The sequence below is a fragment of the Seriola aureovittata genome, chromosome 14, assembly GCF_021018895.1.
Source record: "Seriola aureovittata isolate HTS-2021-v1 ecotype China chromosome 14, ASM2101889v1, whole genome shotgun sequence".
Taxonomy (NCBI): domain Eukaryota; kingdom Metazoa; phylum Chordata; class Actinopteri; order Carangiformes; family Carangidae; genus Seriola; species Seriola aureovittata.
The window spans coordinates 8,882,442-8,900,687 of record NC_079377.1 but is presented as its reverse complement, the minus strand read 5'-3'; the positions used below and the strand labels follow the sequence as shown (position 1 = coordinate 8,900,687).

At 40.7% G+C, this 18,246-nt stretch overlaps 1 protein-coding gene across 3 annotated transcripts in view; it reads right to left on the bottom strand.

The window, feature by feature from the left end:
* The window catches only part of LOC130181646 (arginyl-tRNA--protein transferase 1), a 50,309-nt gene extending 32,415 nt beyond the window's left edge, over positions 1–17,894 (bottom strand). The window contains exons 1-7 of one of the 3 annotated variants that reach the window (XM_056396010.1): positions 17,735–17,894; positions 13,898–13,961; positions 13,695–13,757; positions 13,410–13,513; positions 12,896–13,132; positions 8,225–8,439; positions 5,449–5,577 (exon numbers count right to left, since the gene is read on the bottom strand). In XM_056396010.1, the coding sequence (XP_056251985.1) occupies positions 5,449–5,577; positions 8,225–8,439; positions 12,896–13,132; positions 13,410–13,513; positions 13,695–13,757; positions 13,898–13,961; positions 17,735–17,834 (912 nt within the window). In that variant the 5' untranslated portion in view covers positions 17,835–17,894. Of the gene's footprint in view, positions 1–3,789; positions 3,919–5,448; positions 5,578–8,224; positions 8,440–12,895; positions 13,133–13,409; positions 13,514–13,694; positions 13,758–13,897; positions 13,962–17,734 lie in introns of all 3 variants that reach the window. The other 2 variants (XM_056396008.1, XM_056396009.1) reach the window with 2 other exon arrangements.
* Positions 17,895–18,246: the final 352 nt, after the last annotated feature.

Genomic DNA, 18,246 nt, shown 5'->3' with positions numbered 1-18,246 from the left:
AAAATGACTAAATCCATAAAATATTAGTTAAGTTAGAGTCATAAAAATAAGCAAATCTATAAAATATAAGGATCGAGCACAGAACTTGCAGAACAAAAAAACAATTCATGCATTGCAGCAGTGCATATAAGTCTTGCTGAGAGGTGCTGTGCTGAGCTGTAACAGTCTCACAAATTGTGCAACACGCCTTTTCCCTCAATTCAACCTCACGCCAGGGTGGAGAGGAGTAGAGGGGAATGCAGAAAGAATACATACATATTATTTAATGTAAATGTATTAAAATTCCATTCACCTGCTGAAGAGAAAAGGATTTTGCTTAACTTTCACACTTTCCATGACCAATATGGAAATCAGACTGACTACATCTGTTTAGTCGACAGTGATCCTTGCTCATGCGAAAACATTCTTATTGAGTTCTCCACCTGTGTAACCAATGCCAGTAAAGTGTAATTTTCCACTCCTAATTCTGCAGTGACTACTGCTTTGCCAGTCAACAAATTACCAACAGCAAAGCCTCACAATGTGTAATACTGCTGAGGGGCACAAATGAAACTTTTGTTTAAAACTCTCTCTCAAAAAAAAAAAAGGAAAACTAAACGGTTTACCAACAGCTGCAGTTATTAGATGACATCATTTATAGAGACCATGCTACGACACTGGCTGCTGTGAGTCTCCAGTGGACTTGGTAGTAAAACGCTGTATTATTTGATTATTTGATTACTAGTGTACAAGTGTGTGAACTTGGGTGTGTGTGTCATGTTAAGTTCTGACACCTATGAGGACCTCGCTCCTCCTCCTACTGCTGGGGGGCTGCTGGGTAATCACACCGACAGGAACAAGCAGTGGAGCACAGCAGCCTTCCACTGCTGCGTTAACCTCGCTTGGCTGGGTGAGGCTGCTCTCCTGGAGCCTGGCAAGGTTGACCCCTCTCTGGTCACTGACAAACAACAGACCACACGGTCCTGAAAGGCTGACACAGACACAGACACACACAGACACACACACACACACAAACACACTCTGCAAGAGACAGACAGTCTCATGTGTAGGCACAGTCACTCAAGCACCGAAGACAATAAGGGAACAAACATGTGAATACAATCTCAGCTTCCTCTCTCCCTCTATCTCTAATACAACAACACATATGCCTGTAAACGGAGCCGAGTGCAGAGTACCTTCTGGAACGTTCTCATCACCAACACATGGAGTCCATCACTTCCTCTCTAACTCTCCCTTTCCTATAGTAAACATTCATCTGTGTACGATTAGGAGGGCAAGCAGCCGTCTCTTAGACACACACACACACAAACACACATACACAAACACACATGCACACACAAGCTGTCGTGTCTTCACTCGCGCACATACAGTACATATAAACACACACATCTGCTTAAACCTAATTGCCACTTAAACCCCTCGTCACTGTGCTCTTTACTTGCTCAAATTGCTGTGCTTATTTGAGCGACAAGGTGCTTGTATTCCGTCTCACATTATAAAACAATAAAAACAACCCCAACACAGTTTTTTTTCTCCATCCCAAACTTCTGCTGACTAGATCTTTGTTGATCTCAGAGTGTATGAAGGAGCTTCAGGAACCTAGCTGCAAGCAGATCTATGATGATAAAGCTGCTTACAGCTTACATTGAATTTTTCATTATTGTGCATAAGCATGTTGCAAATAGCTTTAGGATAATCTCAGCCAAAAGTTATTTTTCCATATACTTTTCTCTTTTTTCACGTGTCTTGGTTGAGACTCTAGCCATCAACAAGAGTAAATACAGATTTAACAGGATTTGTATTCCTGAAAATGAATGCCACATGTGCTGGAACTCAGAGTCACGGCTCAGCACAACAGTTAAGAACAGTAAGTGTGAGTGAGAGTGTGTGTGTGTGTTTGTGTGTGTGTGTGTGTGTGTGTATATGTGTGTATATGTGCATATGTCTAAATAATTGCAAGTATGTGCTTCAGCTCTGTCAGGAAACCAGGATTGGATGTGGATGGAATAATGTCTGGCTCCCTTCCAGTCATGGTATGACAGGAAATGCATGCATCCTTAAACAAATAAAGCCATTCCGCTCTAGGACATCATACTGTCTAATGATAGTACAATTTTGGCAGGGTAATTCAACTTGCACAAACACACAATCTCTCCTATCGCCTGGCTCAGAGCCAGGCTGATGGTATTCCACATTCTGTCCCTAGGTAATACTTTAATAGATTAATAAATACCTCTGTAAATACTAAATGACCCAACTTCCTAGGTAGCAGCACCAGGCCTAGAATGGCATGGCACCAGAATGTGCCATCACCACATCAACAATGTGTTTCCCATTTCTTTATGAATGCCACAGGACAATGGGGGGGGCTCTGAGCTTCTGGGAAGAGAACAGGGGAGTTCACCGGGAGCTTGACGGGCAAGAAAATAAAATCAGCAGCGTTTAGTACTGTGGGCTCAGGAGTGGTTGTCATAGTAGTGAGTCCAACTAAGGGGAATACAGTAAAGTTAAATTTGTTTGAGTGGGAATAATTAGGGCTGGTTGTGTATAAATCAACTGCAGTGAACCTGGAGAGGAAAACATCTACAAGGCTGGTATTAATGTGATACAACACCGAAGTGTCTAGTGGCTGATGCCAGGAGGGAAGTCTTGTATGGACTTGTTTAGAGTCCACCTCTAGAACATCTCCATGAAGCACAGAAAATGCCTGAATGTAGGAATTGTACATTTTATCATCTTTATTAAACCCTGTCAAAATTTCCCTATACCACTCCCTCAGGTAGAGACGTCAAGATGAAATACAATGAACGTGCTCACCTGTAAAAATAATGAACCCAACCTTAATTCACTCTGTGCTTTTACACAACACTACATTCAGTTAGTATCCAACCTGGAAAGACCATCAATTAAAAAAGAACTTTACTTTCTGGGCAACCAAACAGACAGCAGAACTGTTTGTGCAGCTCACACCTTTTTATTTATTTTAGATGTTATTCCTCTAGTTCTTGAACCCATCCAATCCCTGTCCAGTTATAAACCTAAAGCTGAAGCTGTGCACACAAACACAAACACTCACAAACACACACTCCCTATTAATAGAGCTGGTGTTATGGCACTAGGAAAGAATCTGCCACAGTCTGCCCAATCTGACAGTTTTTATTATTTATTAATTACCTTACTTTTACAAGCTGGAGAATTCAGTAATTTACTGAGGCCTGCTGGCAGGAGGGTGGAGGGGGAGGTTGTTTTTCCAGCCCTGAGGGACAAAAGGCCCTCTCAGGTTAGAAAGGATGTCCAGCAATTCTGCATCCTGACTAGACTTTTTCTCCTCTTATATATATATATAATCTGGAGAAAGAGAACCATGCGTATATAATTTCTAATATTTACTGTGTTTTATAAATTCATTTTTAAACGTAATGGCTTTATACTTGGTTACTCTTTGCGTTTCCTGTTCTCATTCATTTCTGGACAATACGTCTCATTCACTGCATAAACTGGTGAACCCTCTCGCTCTCTAGTTTACAGAGTTTACAATTACAGCTTACACATTACGCATACACAAGAATAATGATTAACCGTACAGTAGAAACATTTTAATGATCCTAATTATTTACCAGGGCTACTAAGTGCTTACATTCAACCCTCCAAAATCCAAAAGATTTGACACTAAATCAACAGAAAACAGCAGCAGCAAATTCTCATGTGAATGTTATGTCGTGTATGAAGCTGGAAGAAGCGTGTGCAGTCGTGCCCTAAAGTAGGTGTGGAAAAATAATCATGCAGTACCTCACTCTCACTACATTCGCTGGGGTCATCACCATGAATGGCCATCTGGTAGCGGGTGTACAGTGCCACTGACTGCTCATAGGACGCTGTGAATTGAGGGTCCTCAAAGCTGACCGGCACTAGCCTCACCTTCAAGCACAGGGTGTGGAGGGAAATTGGCGGTAAGGTGGAGGGAGGTTTTATCAGGGTTGACAATGAATGCGAAGACAGTAATTAGAAAATGAATTTAAAAAAAGAAGGGGAGGAAGGATAGATGCTTCGATGGAATGAACAATGCAGGAATCAGCAGTAGAGGTTTTACACAACAGTGTTATACAAGTGCTTTGACATTTTAGGGTTCACATCAGTCTCCTAGTCCTCGAGGCCAGCTGGTAACACAGAAGGTCTGTTTTGAGTTTGAGACTTGATTTATTGATTTAATCAGATTGTTGAACAAGAAGGACACATGAATTTAAAAAAAAAGAACCAATGGGATTCTAGGAGACTGAGAGTGTGTTTTTAAAAGAGTAAGATGTCAGGCAACTTGAGGATGAGGCTAGTGCACTGCCCAGCTTGTCTACCACAAATCACCCGGAGAAAACTGTGAACTCACGATTCAACACTCTGCGTGTAAGGTCCAGAGCAGCAGAGATCCAGACTCGTGTCTGAATGGATCATCTCAGCTAGACACATACAGACTCTTCCCACACTACAGACGCCTCAAGAAAGTAAACAGAGTAAAACAGACTGCACGCACAAAGATAATTAAAATCTCATTACCAGCACCTAATCCTAAATTGAAATGAGATTCCATCTCAGACAAAGGGAACTATCATGAGGGTAGGGTGATGGGGGGGGGGGGGGGGGCACAGACGAGGTAAATGTGTGAAGGCCGGGTGCGCTCAGCTGATGAACTGCCCCCGCCCCCCTCCAAAAAAAAAAAAAAAAACTGAAACAACTCAAGACTAACGACCCTGCTGGTCGACTGAGGGCCAACTCCGACACCTGGAGAAACACTGCTCTCAACCGTGGCGTATGGAAACATTTTCCCCTCCATTTCCTCTCCCTTTGACTCACGCTCTTATACACATACACTCTCTTTTAATACTAACATGTTAATTCACTTTTTTTTCATTCATACAGACATTTTGGTTTTTCCCCCTGAGGCTTGATGTTGGAAAGTTGAAGCACCAATTATTTACCAATTCCAATCTTGTTTCCAATTGTAGATATCTAAGGTGCAGTCCTGACTGTGGTTCATTATGATTTAAAATTAAAAAAAAAAAAGGTAAAAACAATACCCATTACATAATTAAAGTATAAACTTAACAATGACTAACTGTTACTAAATACTGTTACTAAGTAAATAATAATTACAAATAAACAGACACATCCAAAAATATTACTCCCTGTGTTGCATTTGTTTAAAAAAAATGTATAAAAACATCATAAACATACGAATCACACCTGGCGCTTACAACAAAGAACAACTGAACCAATGATAAATTTCTCTATCTATTATATGATATAGAAAGTTTGAAATTTTGAAAAGGGACCAAATGATTAGAGCAAGATAAAATCCTTTTGATGCCCCTGTAGGCACCCAAACTTTTCAGCCCTCTGCCCCCCTCCCTGAGTGCCCCTAAAGCAGGTTGACCTATGCGGCCCCCACCCTCTGACCTGGCTCTCGGAGGGTTTGTCAGGAGGGTCCTTGTGAATGGCCATCTGGTAGAGTTTGTACACCTGGTAGGAGGCGTCGAAAGAGGCTTTGAACTGCGGGCTAGGGGGATTGGAGCGCACTAGCCTCACCTTCAAAAAGAATATGGGCAGACAAGGGGTTAACATCAAAATGGATAAGAAGTGCTGAGAATAACATAAGTGGATATACTGTATATTTAAAAAAAAAAATCAAAGAGAGAAAAAGTGTGAAAGAGCTGTGAAAAGAGAGAGAGACTGACATAAACCCACCCTCTTGCAGCTGAGTGTCATTAAGAGTTTTAACCATTTTATAGACAAATTCAAAAACATCCAACTCATGGGAGAACAAGAACAGTACAGAGTGGGGTGAGTTATGTCCATCTCCACTGTGACACAAAATTGCACATAAAAAAAAAAAACATTTGTTGCAGAAAAAGCAGGAATAATCATTAGCCTATTTATTGTAGTGTGTGTATGAGCCCATTTCCAATGCTTCACCATGTCGTTTTATTCTTCATCCTGATCATGTCCAACAGAAACCACAAACCAAATTTGTTTACGTTTTGAATTATTACTTCAAGTGCAATGAGTTCATGCTCAGCTAACCTACCCCAAGTTAGCAAAAAAAACCAAACAAAAAAAACATGCAAGTTACCAAATCAATGAATCCATATATACATGTGATAGATGCATAATAAACCAAGGCATAAAGATATTCATGCTAAGACCCATTTGCAACCTCACACACAGCATTTCTTAATGTTGTCCATGCAGTGCTATAAATCAGTCTTAACAGGGAGGATCAGGAGAAGCCTGTGATGGAGAGAAAATTTGGCTGAGTGTTGCTAATGTCACAAAATCTACAGATGAATTCAACTTTCTCATCCTCCGGCCCCATTTAATTAACCGTCTCTTCGTTTGGAAGCTTTTGTTGGCCACAGAGGCTTTGCCATATGAATCCCCTGGACGGACAGGATAGAGGAACTGAACCTGGGGTTTGTTTGAGTTGGACCTAAGCGGGTCTCTCTCATATGACCACTTGGCATCCACATCCTTTAGTCAAACAGAGACGTTGGGCCTCTTACATAAAAGGACAATGCTCAAGTTCGGTCTCTTTAATTTTGTACTAAAGCTAGATATATATTTTGATAGGCTGAAATCCTTTTGGTGAACCAACACTGCAGCAGTTGGTGGAAAGCATGAAAATGAAATTTTAACAATTCTCATAACAGTCTTGAAATTTGACACCAAGTCTAAAATGCTTGACCACTTTAAGAATGTTCAAATAAAGCCACATAATACCAGTGGCTTTTGTTTGGCTTTAATTAAAATGAAAGATCATGTTTTCTCTCTTTCTCTTTAACTGAAACATGTTCTGCCCTGAACCTGAATATTTCACTACACCATTATAAAGTAATATAACAGAGGAGACATTATGTTAATGAGAAAAGTGTGGTGATGGTAGACAATACTCATGAGGAGAATAGCGGATGAACAATTCCACACTTTCCTGAGGTGCCTGAGGGGCTCTGAATCACGTTCTCACACTGACCCCTGGTGGTGGATAGTCAAACCAAAGCTGCATTTAAAGCCCGGACACAGGTTACTACGGGACTGTACATACATCTGAACTTGACTTCCCTGTCACTGTCACTTATCTCTTTGCACTGCATTTAAATTACTTCAAAAGTACCACAGATGCCAGATTGTGTAACAAACATGTCAAGAGAAAAATTTCAACTGAGCAGTTTCACACTAAGGTGAGCCTATGGCACCACCAAGGCAAAGGGATGTTTAATCACCAAATTTCCTTTTCCTGACTATATTTATTTTCGAAGATGTCACATTTATCTTTTTCCCATCAGTCAAATAGCGTGACATGGACGTGCTTAGGGTCAAACTGAGCTGCGCTGCATTTAATTGCTCTTGTGTAAACAGCTATCCTCTGGCGCTGGTGTGAAAGCCTCTTTGAACTCAGTCAACAGTTCAGAAAGCCAAGACTCAACATCACATTGATTCATTAAGTTGCTTATCATCCAAATTGTTCCTTTAGCCACATATTCTTTAATAAATACAGGCATCTCTCAATTATTTCACTTGTAAAATATATTATTAACCTTCATTTGCAAAAGATAACCTTGTATTCATCCCCACTTAGTGAAATTTAACCATAACTGCAGGCAAACAAATTAATCCAATTGAAAAGAACGAAGCGGGAGGAAGTCTAGTCTCAGGGGCTACAGAGACGAGACAGACACTGCCTGGTTCATCACTGCATCTGGCTCAAATCTTGGTCAAGACCAAGAATGACGTTACACTACCAACCTCAGCTTGAGGCCTTCGCCAGGGATCTTTCTACATTGTGCTGCTTCCTGCCAATAGTTCATTTCCATGTCCTCTCGTACCGGCTGAGCTGGGAGCTGTGGTTTTAATGTCATCAGCAGGGTAACGCGACCCAGTTTGTGTGGTGTGCCTGTCATTTGGTTGAATTCGAACTGGGAAGGGGTGGTTTTTCCACTCTGCTTTGGCCAGCTATCCTCTCAGCACACATAAACACATGGTGAAGTCACTGGGGCTAGGGAAGAGGGCTCTATGAAACCAAATTTTCAAGCTAACTGAATCCAAACATTATGGAGACGGAAAGCTAAACCAACAACACTTTTTCTTAATGATAGCTGGAATCATCACAATAGGCTAATGTTTATTCCAAGTCACATAAAAAGAGAAAACAAAGCAGCTACTCTTTATTTCTGCTCACCTCAAGGCAATGAGAAGAGTTGTCAGGCAATGACTCATTGATGAAATCTTCCAGATTTTTGGGTTGGTTGGTCTGGGTGGGGGTGCTTGGGGTAGGTGAGACAATAGAGGAGACCCCGTCAGCGTGTTGTCTCATCTGCTCTTTCTGGATACGTCGCTCCTTCCTTAAGTCTTTGGCCTTCCGACATGGCGGCCGGCTAGGATCAGCTCCCATCCCTGCAGCTCAGAGAAAAGCGAGAAGAAGGGAAGAGGGTGCCGGTTAGGAGGAGTGCTACAAAAAAAACATCATTGTTAATCTGCTTTTGTGCAAAAGACACGCCATCACATTTTCAAAGCTTTTCCAGAAAAATAGGCACTTAAGAAATAACTCAATAAATCCTTTCAGGGTGTGGATGAAAAGTTTTGCTTTTATGCTGCCTTCTGAAGAACACTTAACACAGGAGTATAAAAAGGGGTAACTTCAAGATGCTCACGTTGATGATTTTCAAATTTGGGACAGATTTTGTGAATCTTACACCATGTTTTTGATGGATTTTTCCCTGCCCCTCTGGGCAAATGAGCTGCCATGTTTGCTTTAGTGTACCCCCTGCCTAAGAAGCCAGTCTCAACAAAGAGCCCTATGGAAGTAATTTTCTTGTTTCACTGCCTCAATAGTCTTTACATTACATCATGGCTTAGGAGGCTATAAAACAATATGGTCTGTGGTAGTTAAGTCCAAGTAGTTAGCAGATAGCTAGTGTGTATTTATAAAAGGAAGAGAAGAAGCAGAAACAGAAGATATAATGAATCCAAGGGTGTGATGTGGACACTTGAATGAGTAGCTCTGCTCGCCACACCTGAGGTTTCTATTAACAGAACACACACTCATACAATCTCTCCGTTTTTCTCTCTCAACATGACTAACATGAACATTCACTGAAGCAACTCAGTCTCTCCCCATTTCCCTCTCTCAGTGCCCCTCCTCATGCTTCTGCTGCTTCTCCTCATCCTCCTCCTCCTCCTCCTCATCCTCCTCATCCTCCTCATCCTCCTCCTCCTCCTCCTGGGCTCTTGCCAAGCCCTCCAGCTCTCCGGGCATCCCATGTCAACAGTTTACACGCCCACATCCTGTTTGGAGCAATAAGGAAACGAGAGCCATTTCCTGCTTGTCTTATTGCCAGCCGTCACCATTAGCTCACTTACTAAGTTTCTCCTCCGTCAATGTCACAAGGAAGAGGGGGACACCCGGTCCTGACAAGTGGAGAGGGAAACTCTGGCACTGGCCAAGGTTCACTGGCAGCATTCGGCTTCAGCTGACTCAAATTTAAAGTCCTTTATTGTCTACTGTAAGATGCTATCCTGTGAATAGTAAATGTGGATCACAGCAAGAGCTCCTTATAGATATTATTTCAATAGTTCTGAGATATGAGTTTTGTATCAATAACAGTCACTAAAGAAGGGAAGCATTTCTCACGATCACTTCGTCCACGTGCCTCTCTCTCCCTATAATTACACACTCACTATACTCTCTCTCTCTCTCTCTCTCTCTCTCTCTCTCTCTCTCTCTCTCTCTCTCTCTCTCTCTCTCTCTCTCTCTCTCTCTCTCTCTCTCTCTCTCTCTCTCTCTCTCTCTCTCTCTCTCTCTCTCTCTCTCTCTCTCTCTCTCTCTCTCTCTCTCTCTCTCTCTCTCTCTCTCTCTCACACGCAGACACAGGTACTTCTGAGGACAGCGTATGCAGCCATGGTTAAGATAAAGTGTGACAGATCAGTTCCTGTGGAAGACAGATGCTCTCGCTCCAGCAGTTAGCACTTCATAAAAGCTATGACACTCTCCCTCCCCGCTTCCCCAGGCACAAATATGACTCTCACAATCAGAGTAAACTGGCTAGAATTGTGACATACTGCTTTCTTGCATGTAAACACGTAGAGCCACAAAACTAATTTACTGTGGGAGGAGGATATCTGTTATCTGTGAGCAGCCACTAAAATACTAACATGGGTGGATGCAGTGTCTTTTTATGGGGTAACTGTATGTTATACCACCACTCTGTCAACTCTGCCTACTTAAAAAACACACTGCACTGCTTCCTACAAAGCCACAATTTTGGGTCATCAACCAACATGCTGCCACTCTAACCAATACCACAATCTGCACCAGCACACTGATGAACACTATTCTTTGCTCGACTTGCTTAAACCCTAACCCTGGTAAATTATTTCACTTTGGAAAAAAATCATTTTAAAATAAATATTTAGTGCATCTGTTAATGTTACAAAATGAGTCCCTTCAGCGCAATTAAAATAGTTTCATCTTTCATTTCAGTATTGACTAGTTCCCCAGACTTAAGCTTCTTTACTGCTACACTGTCTTCGGAATTGATAAAGGACTTATTTTCAAGACGGAGCACAAATAAATCCACGAATGTTTCACTTTTGATTCCCACAAAAACAGATCCCAACACAGCTTTCAAAAAAAGAAAAACACCTTCCATATGTCCCTCTGTACCTGTTTACCTCTGGCTTTATGTGCGATATATGGCAGATGGGGAGCCATGCTTTCTCAAGCGAGAGCTGGAACCTGCCCAAAGCTATAAAGCGCTTCAGTCATAAAGCTACAGGAGAGATATGTCCAGGTGTTTTCTGTTGGAGGTGAATAAGGGGGGTGTGGAGAACCGCTGGCTCAACATAGTAAATCCTCTTTGCTTCCTCTTTGCTAGCCTCCTAAAACAGCTTGTTGTTTCTGACAGTCTGAGCAGGAGGAGCGTGGTGCTGCTGACACAGGTGTAAGAGCAGGAGGACACTGGCACTGCTGAAAATTCTCTGTATGTTTATGTCTGCATCTTGATCGACTCGTGCCAGTACCAAGCTTCCTGCTCCAATATACAGTACGTCGTTGTCTTTTGACGATGAGTGTTCTCATTAGATGTTTGAGAGGAAAAGAAAGTAGGTGAAAAGTGGTGAAGGAAACAAGAACATTTGTTAGGAGTGCTGCTTCCTGTGTCTAATGGGGAGTTTATTATCTCTTCACTACGAGTGTTATTAATTCATTACTGTGAGTTGGCTGTGAGGATATCCTGTACTGGAGAACATGACAGATAAGCCCAAACCAGACACACTCCTGAAAACACTGAGGACACTGCAGCCTCATTCACCAGGCCGCTGCACAGTGGAGTCTATTACAAGGTGAACAGTGACACCCTCTGGCAAACAATGGTGCTTTTGCTATTGCAGAAAACCACAGTGACGGTTTTACAATTGATTGCCATCGATTGTCATTAAAGCTACAGTCACTATGTCTTAAGTCATCCTTAATGCACTTTCAATAAATCCAAAATGAATAATAAAAAAAGGAAAACAGCAAACAAGTTTTTTGGTAGGCGCAGAAGAACCACAGCATGATGCCACTTGCTCTTAGGAGACACAATAAGTACTGAGTAGACAACACTGTGTGGAGTCAGGATAGGACAAGTCTTAAGAGTAAATGTAGGAGATTTTATTGTGGCTATTCAACCTGCCTCTTTAAGGAGGTATTTGAAGATTTTGGTATTGCTACATAGCCAGCATTAGCATTAATAGCTGTTTACTCACCAGTCTTGCCAAGAGTTTCAGCCTTTGTTGTGTTTACAAGACAAGAAGTTATAATACGTCCCTCCGAGAAGTGCTACTTCTTCAGGGCAGCCTGGACACTACAGTGAATCGGTATCAATAAGTGACGAGACAGTCTGACTGGGCCAGGGCTAGCTGGTTAGCAAGGAATTAAGTTTGAGGCTGAACTCCCAACGTTTCTTCTAGACTGGTAAGTAAACAGCTGTTAATGGTAACGTTGCTATGTAGCAATAGCAAATCTTACAAATAGCTCCTTTAAAGCAAATAACCAACCATCATTCACAGTCCTGTGTAAAGTCGTGGCTGGCTAGTTGAATAGTGACTATTCAGTTCTGGGATTAACCTGTTAATAAATAGCACTTTCATTTGCTCTATATCATCATCCCCAACAAAATACTTATATTAAATGCAGTAAATTTAAAAGTTCCACCTGTTCCTACCAAGATGGTATTATAACATCTTGGTGTTACAAGAGAGTTAATGAGATAAATACATGCAGTAATTAATGCGTTCAGCATAACACAAGATCTTAAGAAATCTACGATATCCTGTTCCTGAGTGATTGATGACACTAATAATAATTAGCATAAGCATTATACAAACTGTAGTGGAGCCACCACTCCATTACTCAGTCAGCCATTACGTTCTTTTAGCCTCTTCTCTCTGCTCTAATAACTCATTAACTGACTGATACATGCAGCTGCTGTAATATCACATTCACACTAAGGTGGCATGAACCAGCATATATTTAGCATTATGCTGCTGTATACAAGTTAAAGGATTCATATGGTCCCTGCAACTAAAGATTATTTTCACCCTCAATTAATCTGCCATTTATTTACTTGATAAATCAATTCATTGTTTTGTGTATAAAATATAAGTAAATCTTGAAAACTGCATGCTATGATTTCCCACTGCCCAAGCATTTTTGCTTGTAAAAAATTATGTAGTGATAATGCAAGTGATGATCAAAATAGTTGCAGATTCATTTTTTTTAGATCCATGAATCATTGCAGCTCTAACTTCATGGTCCATGCTCTTTATATTGAAAAAAAAAAGCCATTTGAAAGGGAACTAGATTTCTTACCTGGTTTTGGAGGTGTGGCTGTCGTTCTTCCATCCGGAACAGATACAGGATCCTTTCTTGGCATTTCTGAGCCTGTGGGCAAAGCGTCAGCTACCTCCTTCTGAACCTCTGTGATAGCGGGACACTCTGCTACTTCCTTCTGAATGTCTGTCACTACAGGACACTTCACTTCTGCGTGAGAGACTTTACTCGGTTCCCGTGGACCTGCTTCTTCACACACAGAGTCCATTGGCTCCCCTACAAGGCAAAAAATCAGTATCGTTTACACCAGATACTGTGGTCTACAGAGCCACAGTACAAACCCTGTTGTGAGTTTGTGCCCAACTCCAAATGTATTTTCAACCATGAATCCTGATGCATTTGCAGTCCAACAGTGCAACAGCGTTGACTGCTGACAGCTGAGTGACTGCTGTTTTATCCATTTTTTCATGGATCTACAATGCCAATACAGAGAAAATGATCAGACAATACACGGATATTAATAACTATGTTATGAAAATAAAAATACTCTCACCATCATCCTGTCCTGTTGGTAATTCCCCTTTAGAAATGAATTTGCTCATCTTCTTCAGGATTTTCTTGTGGGATTTGGAAGGCTGAAATTTCACTGCATGACACCTTGACAGAGAGCACAAAGGTAAATGTTTGGTTAGAACAACATACATTTACATATATTTCTGCTGTTACAAAAATATTTAAAAGACTATTAGTCAATCTGCCATGGGCCATCTTCATGTGTTCCATGTTATTCTGCTCTTGTCAGTTGTGAAGGAAATTCTGATGAGCGAAATTTCATTACCTGATGGTGTACTGTGGACAGCATGTCTTGTTCATTATGGGCTTATAGACATATTTCCCACTTCTGAAAACGAGAACAGTCTTAACTGCAAAATACATTATCAATGATTTGAGATATTCAACATGATGTTTCTATATAAATGACAAAATTCAAAAAGGTGCTTATGTAACTGTGCAAACTGAAACCAGGAGACAGCTACTCACCTCCTCCATCCTCGATCTATGAGGTCTTGGTAGTCTTGTACTGTCATGGTGTGAGACCACATCCCTGTAGAAAACAAAACCAACATCACTGCTTTAAAACATTTAAATGATTTCTTACAATACAATACTATACTTTGCTTTATCCGCATAAAACCAGAGAACACTTTTTTTTTTTTGCACTTTTCATTACAAAATAAGGCTGAAATAGGAAGCATGTATATAATTAATGCGTAGTTGTCAGCAAGCTGCTTGACAGTCCGATGGAAGGTCCATATTTTTGTTGCAGTTTAAATCACAGTTTCCCCCAAAGTGCATTCCCACAGTGCTTTAAGGCCCCCATGTAAACAAATTTATTATTTGTAGCCAGAGCAGCTTGGATCCTTCTTCCCAGAACTGAGGTCTGAGCTCCCTGTGTCAACTCTTGACCTTTTCTTCTGCAACTATATACACAGTTTGCTCATGCGCACACACCAGAAACTTTATGGTGAGACCACTATCAGTTTACATCTAAAACAACCGAGGGAACTGGCTGTATACCAGTTCACACAACACACACTTAGTTTGCAACTGAGTATAATGTTCCATGTCCCAGGAGAATGCTGCTTACACAGAGTCCACAGAGACAATGGGACAACACTGTGTGAGCCAACAGAGTGACACTACAAACACTGAAACAGTGAATGACTGGAGCCAGCTCTAAGGCCTACACACACAGCAGCGAGACTGCAGGTTTTCTTTAATGACAATGGCAGAAACACTCTGTGAGAGGTATTATCATCACTGGACCACCAATCAAGGGGCTTTTAATTAACAATGTGTATTAGGTAAAACACCTTTTTTACACATCTTATAGATCAGATATGTCAGTAAGTATGTCTAAATCTTTTGTCTGTTGTACACTGTGGTGCAGCTACACATACTGCTGCATAAACAACATTATTATTATTTGCATCCAGGTTTGTTTGACAAAAAGAAATACTGAATAAATTGCATAAATTTTTTTTTTTTTTTTTTTTTTTTTTTTTAAATCACACCGGATCAAAGGCTTTGTGAAACTTTCATTCTTTTATACAATTCTTGACAACATATGTTGCCAATAATTAAATAAAAATATTATATGGATGATTGTGACTTTTAAGGGTTGAACCACATTAACACTGTTAAACTTACTGAACAGAACATCCTACAAACTTTCAAGAGAAGGTAAATTTGGGGAATACCACGGCAAGCCCAAAAAAAATGGGACAAAAACTGGCAGAAAGTCAGAAGTTTAAAAAGGCAAAAGTTCAACTGAATCAAGCCCTATGAGCTTGATGTGAGTGCAACAGCTGCCGTCATCATGACACAAATGGAGCGCCTGATCCATTCTCCAGCCTCCACTGAGGCATGACACACACAGCAGCACAGAGGAGGGCAGATGTTGTGCTCTGTAGTGTTTGGAGTCGCTTTTGCTTCTCATGTAACAACACTGTTGATAAGAACCACTGCTCTCGAGGAAAACATTATCTTACTGAGCACCTGCTTGGAAAAGTCTACATTACAACATAAAACACTGTGCTCATATATCGGTCGATCTACAGACTGTTTCAACACCTCTTCCCAGGAAAATAAAAGCATTTCAGCTTTATTAAGGGTGCATTAAGCTGCAACATTACTTCAGAAGCCAGTGGCCTGAAATAACAGATTCAACTCTATAGTTGCAAGTCTAGTGCACTTTCATTTAACCTGTATCCACAAAGGGAACCTTTAACCTTTTAACATCCATAGGGACCATCTATAAGAGTTACACAGACAGTTCAGTCTTCCCTATTCTCCAGAACCTGTCATGCCCACATGATGTAACATCATTACCACTCTTAGATTAGACAACAGCATCGTCTGCAGGCTCTGAGCCCAATCGCTCTTTGACTTCACCAGGAACTGCCTGAAGTCTAATTATAGTCAACCTGTCTCGCACCTGCTCACCTCAACTGAATGACACTATTCTTTCCTGCACGGAAAATCCCTTCCCATCTTCTTACACAGCTTTTTTATAGCTCTGTATCAAAGTCAAACTTCCAAAAGTGCAGTTAACATAGCGCAGGTTTTTCTGAACAGGCAGTACAACCTTTTCATTTCAGTGCCCTTTGAGCTCTGCTAAACCGTCCACCCCAACTTTCAATAGATCGCTTATAAACCTTGATAGCAGGTGATTCTGTGGTCTGTGTCAACCTTTTGTGAAATCCTGGCAATGCAGGATTTTAGCAGGCTATTGAAACTATACCCTGAATTAACCTAATACACCAAATTTGGCAATATACCAATCTTCTCTTACTTTTCATTAAGTATACGGCTATATAACAGGCAGTGGGTGGAAAGGCTCCTTTATGGAACAGAGCTACCCAAGACACAATACTCACAAATACAGCCTTAGAGCTTTCAATGTGTGTTACTAGTTCCCCACTGACTGAAAAATGATAAACAAGCTTTTTTTTTTTATGATATTAATTTATATGGTTGTGCAAGTCTGGCATTTATTTTAAAACTTCCTGACAAACAGATATGTAAACAAACAATTTTGTTGTTTGGACTTCATTTAGGATCAAGCAGTGGTATCCTATACTATGCTATTGACAGTGTGAGAAGTATAAGTGAATATGAACAGAAATGTATTTCTATTAAATGCTTTGTCTATTGGCCGTTTTTGTATTCTTGTTCACTTGGAAGGGAACCTTGACCAACTCACAACTGGATCAGGGAGAGAGGATTTCCATTACAGCTGCACAGACCGTTTTCTCATCTGCCTACATTCAACCAGGAGTAAAAATCAATCGAATTAAATACAGAATGTGGGTCATTAAATGTATCACCATTTTATCTCTGATGATGCTGCCATAGTAACAAGGCTGCACAGTCTGTTGAGATTGCTAACGGTACATGTCGTAAACATACTGTCTTCTGTTTCAGCATGTTGTTATCACTGTCTCATATTCCGTCTCATGTTTATGCTGTTACAGCACTCCACTCGGTTTATAATATAATCCACACTGTCTGCTACACCTGCAAAACTTAGTCAACTCAAAAAAGTATGAATAACTATTGTAGTTAATGCGCAATTCACTTCAATTATATAATGCGACCTAAAAGCGTTTAGCTTTGAGTAACATTAAATAAAACCCCGGTGCTCTTACCATCAGCTATAAACTATATACACCAAAATATTATTGTGACAGTTAAAGACACGTTAGCGCTTTTCTTCATTTCCGCATTTCATCTGATACTTAAAGGCCTCTATATCGGTGTCACAGACGGGCAGGCCAAATGGAAGAAAGGCAGCCGCACTTTTGCGTGTGAGGGCAACAGTCGTGTTTTCCTGTCCTGCACTGCTTATATACTGTTCGTTAGCTAGATGCTAATAGAGATGTTAACAAGTCTGCTGCTAATCTGGTCATGTTACAGCATTAGCCTTGAGTTACTCATTATTTCCAAATTTAATAGCCATTCAACAACAGCTCAATATCGCTAATTTTATTCTTCAACAGTCTTGTTTTGTTTCACAGTGTGAAACAGTTGTGCTGAAAGACGCTAATGGCTAGACACTCAGCTACGTCAATAACCTGAACATCATCCAAGTAACGTTGCGAGTACGCTAACTAATCTGTTACTCACTGTGTACTGTCTTCCGGAGTCAGTACATCAGCTATAGCTTAGTCAAATTTACATTTGGATTACAGTTCGCAAGCACTCTAATCAAAACCGGTCACTAGCCCAGCAAGTAGACGGAGCTAGGTCCTTAGCATCCGCTAGTTCTGCTATACCATCTAGCTGTGTTTCTTCAATAATTCATTAGACACTTACCATGAGAAAAATTTCCCTTTTCATTTTTGCAGTAACCACAGCGGTAACCGTCATCGCCGCCGAAATATTCTACTATAGTGTAAGACTTGTTTCCTGCCATCTTTAGTATCGAAACAGATGACAGCTGAGTTTGCCCGGTGTCCGGGCAAGTACTGCTGGACGTTAAAACTCCGCCCACACCTAGGACGTCACCAGTGCTGCGTTGATGGCATGTAGGAAATTCCAAAGTACTGAACATCAGACCTCTTATATCTAAACAGCTTTGAGTTGTACACGTTGGTTTAATCAGAAATGAACCACTGTATTGTTTACATGTCTAAAATGAGCGTTTTATGTTCTCTTCGCAAATAATAGGTGCAAGGGTGGCAACTATTTGAGAGTAGAACCAAGTCTGAAAAGAGTAATCTGTTAAGCTACTGAAGGTTAGCATTACTGTATATTTAAAAAACTTACCTCGATTAAAATGTGCAATAACTAAAATCAGGCTATTAATTAAATGCATTTGTAAACCA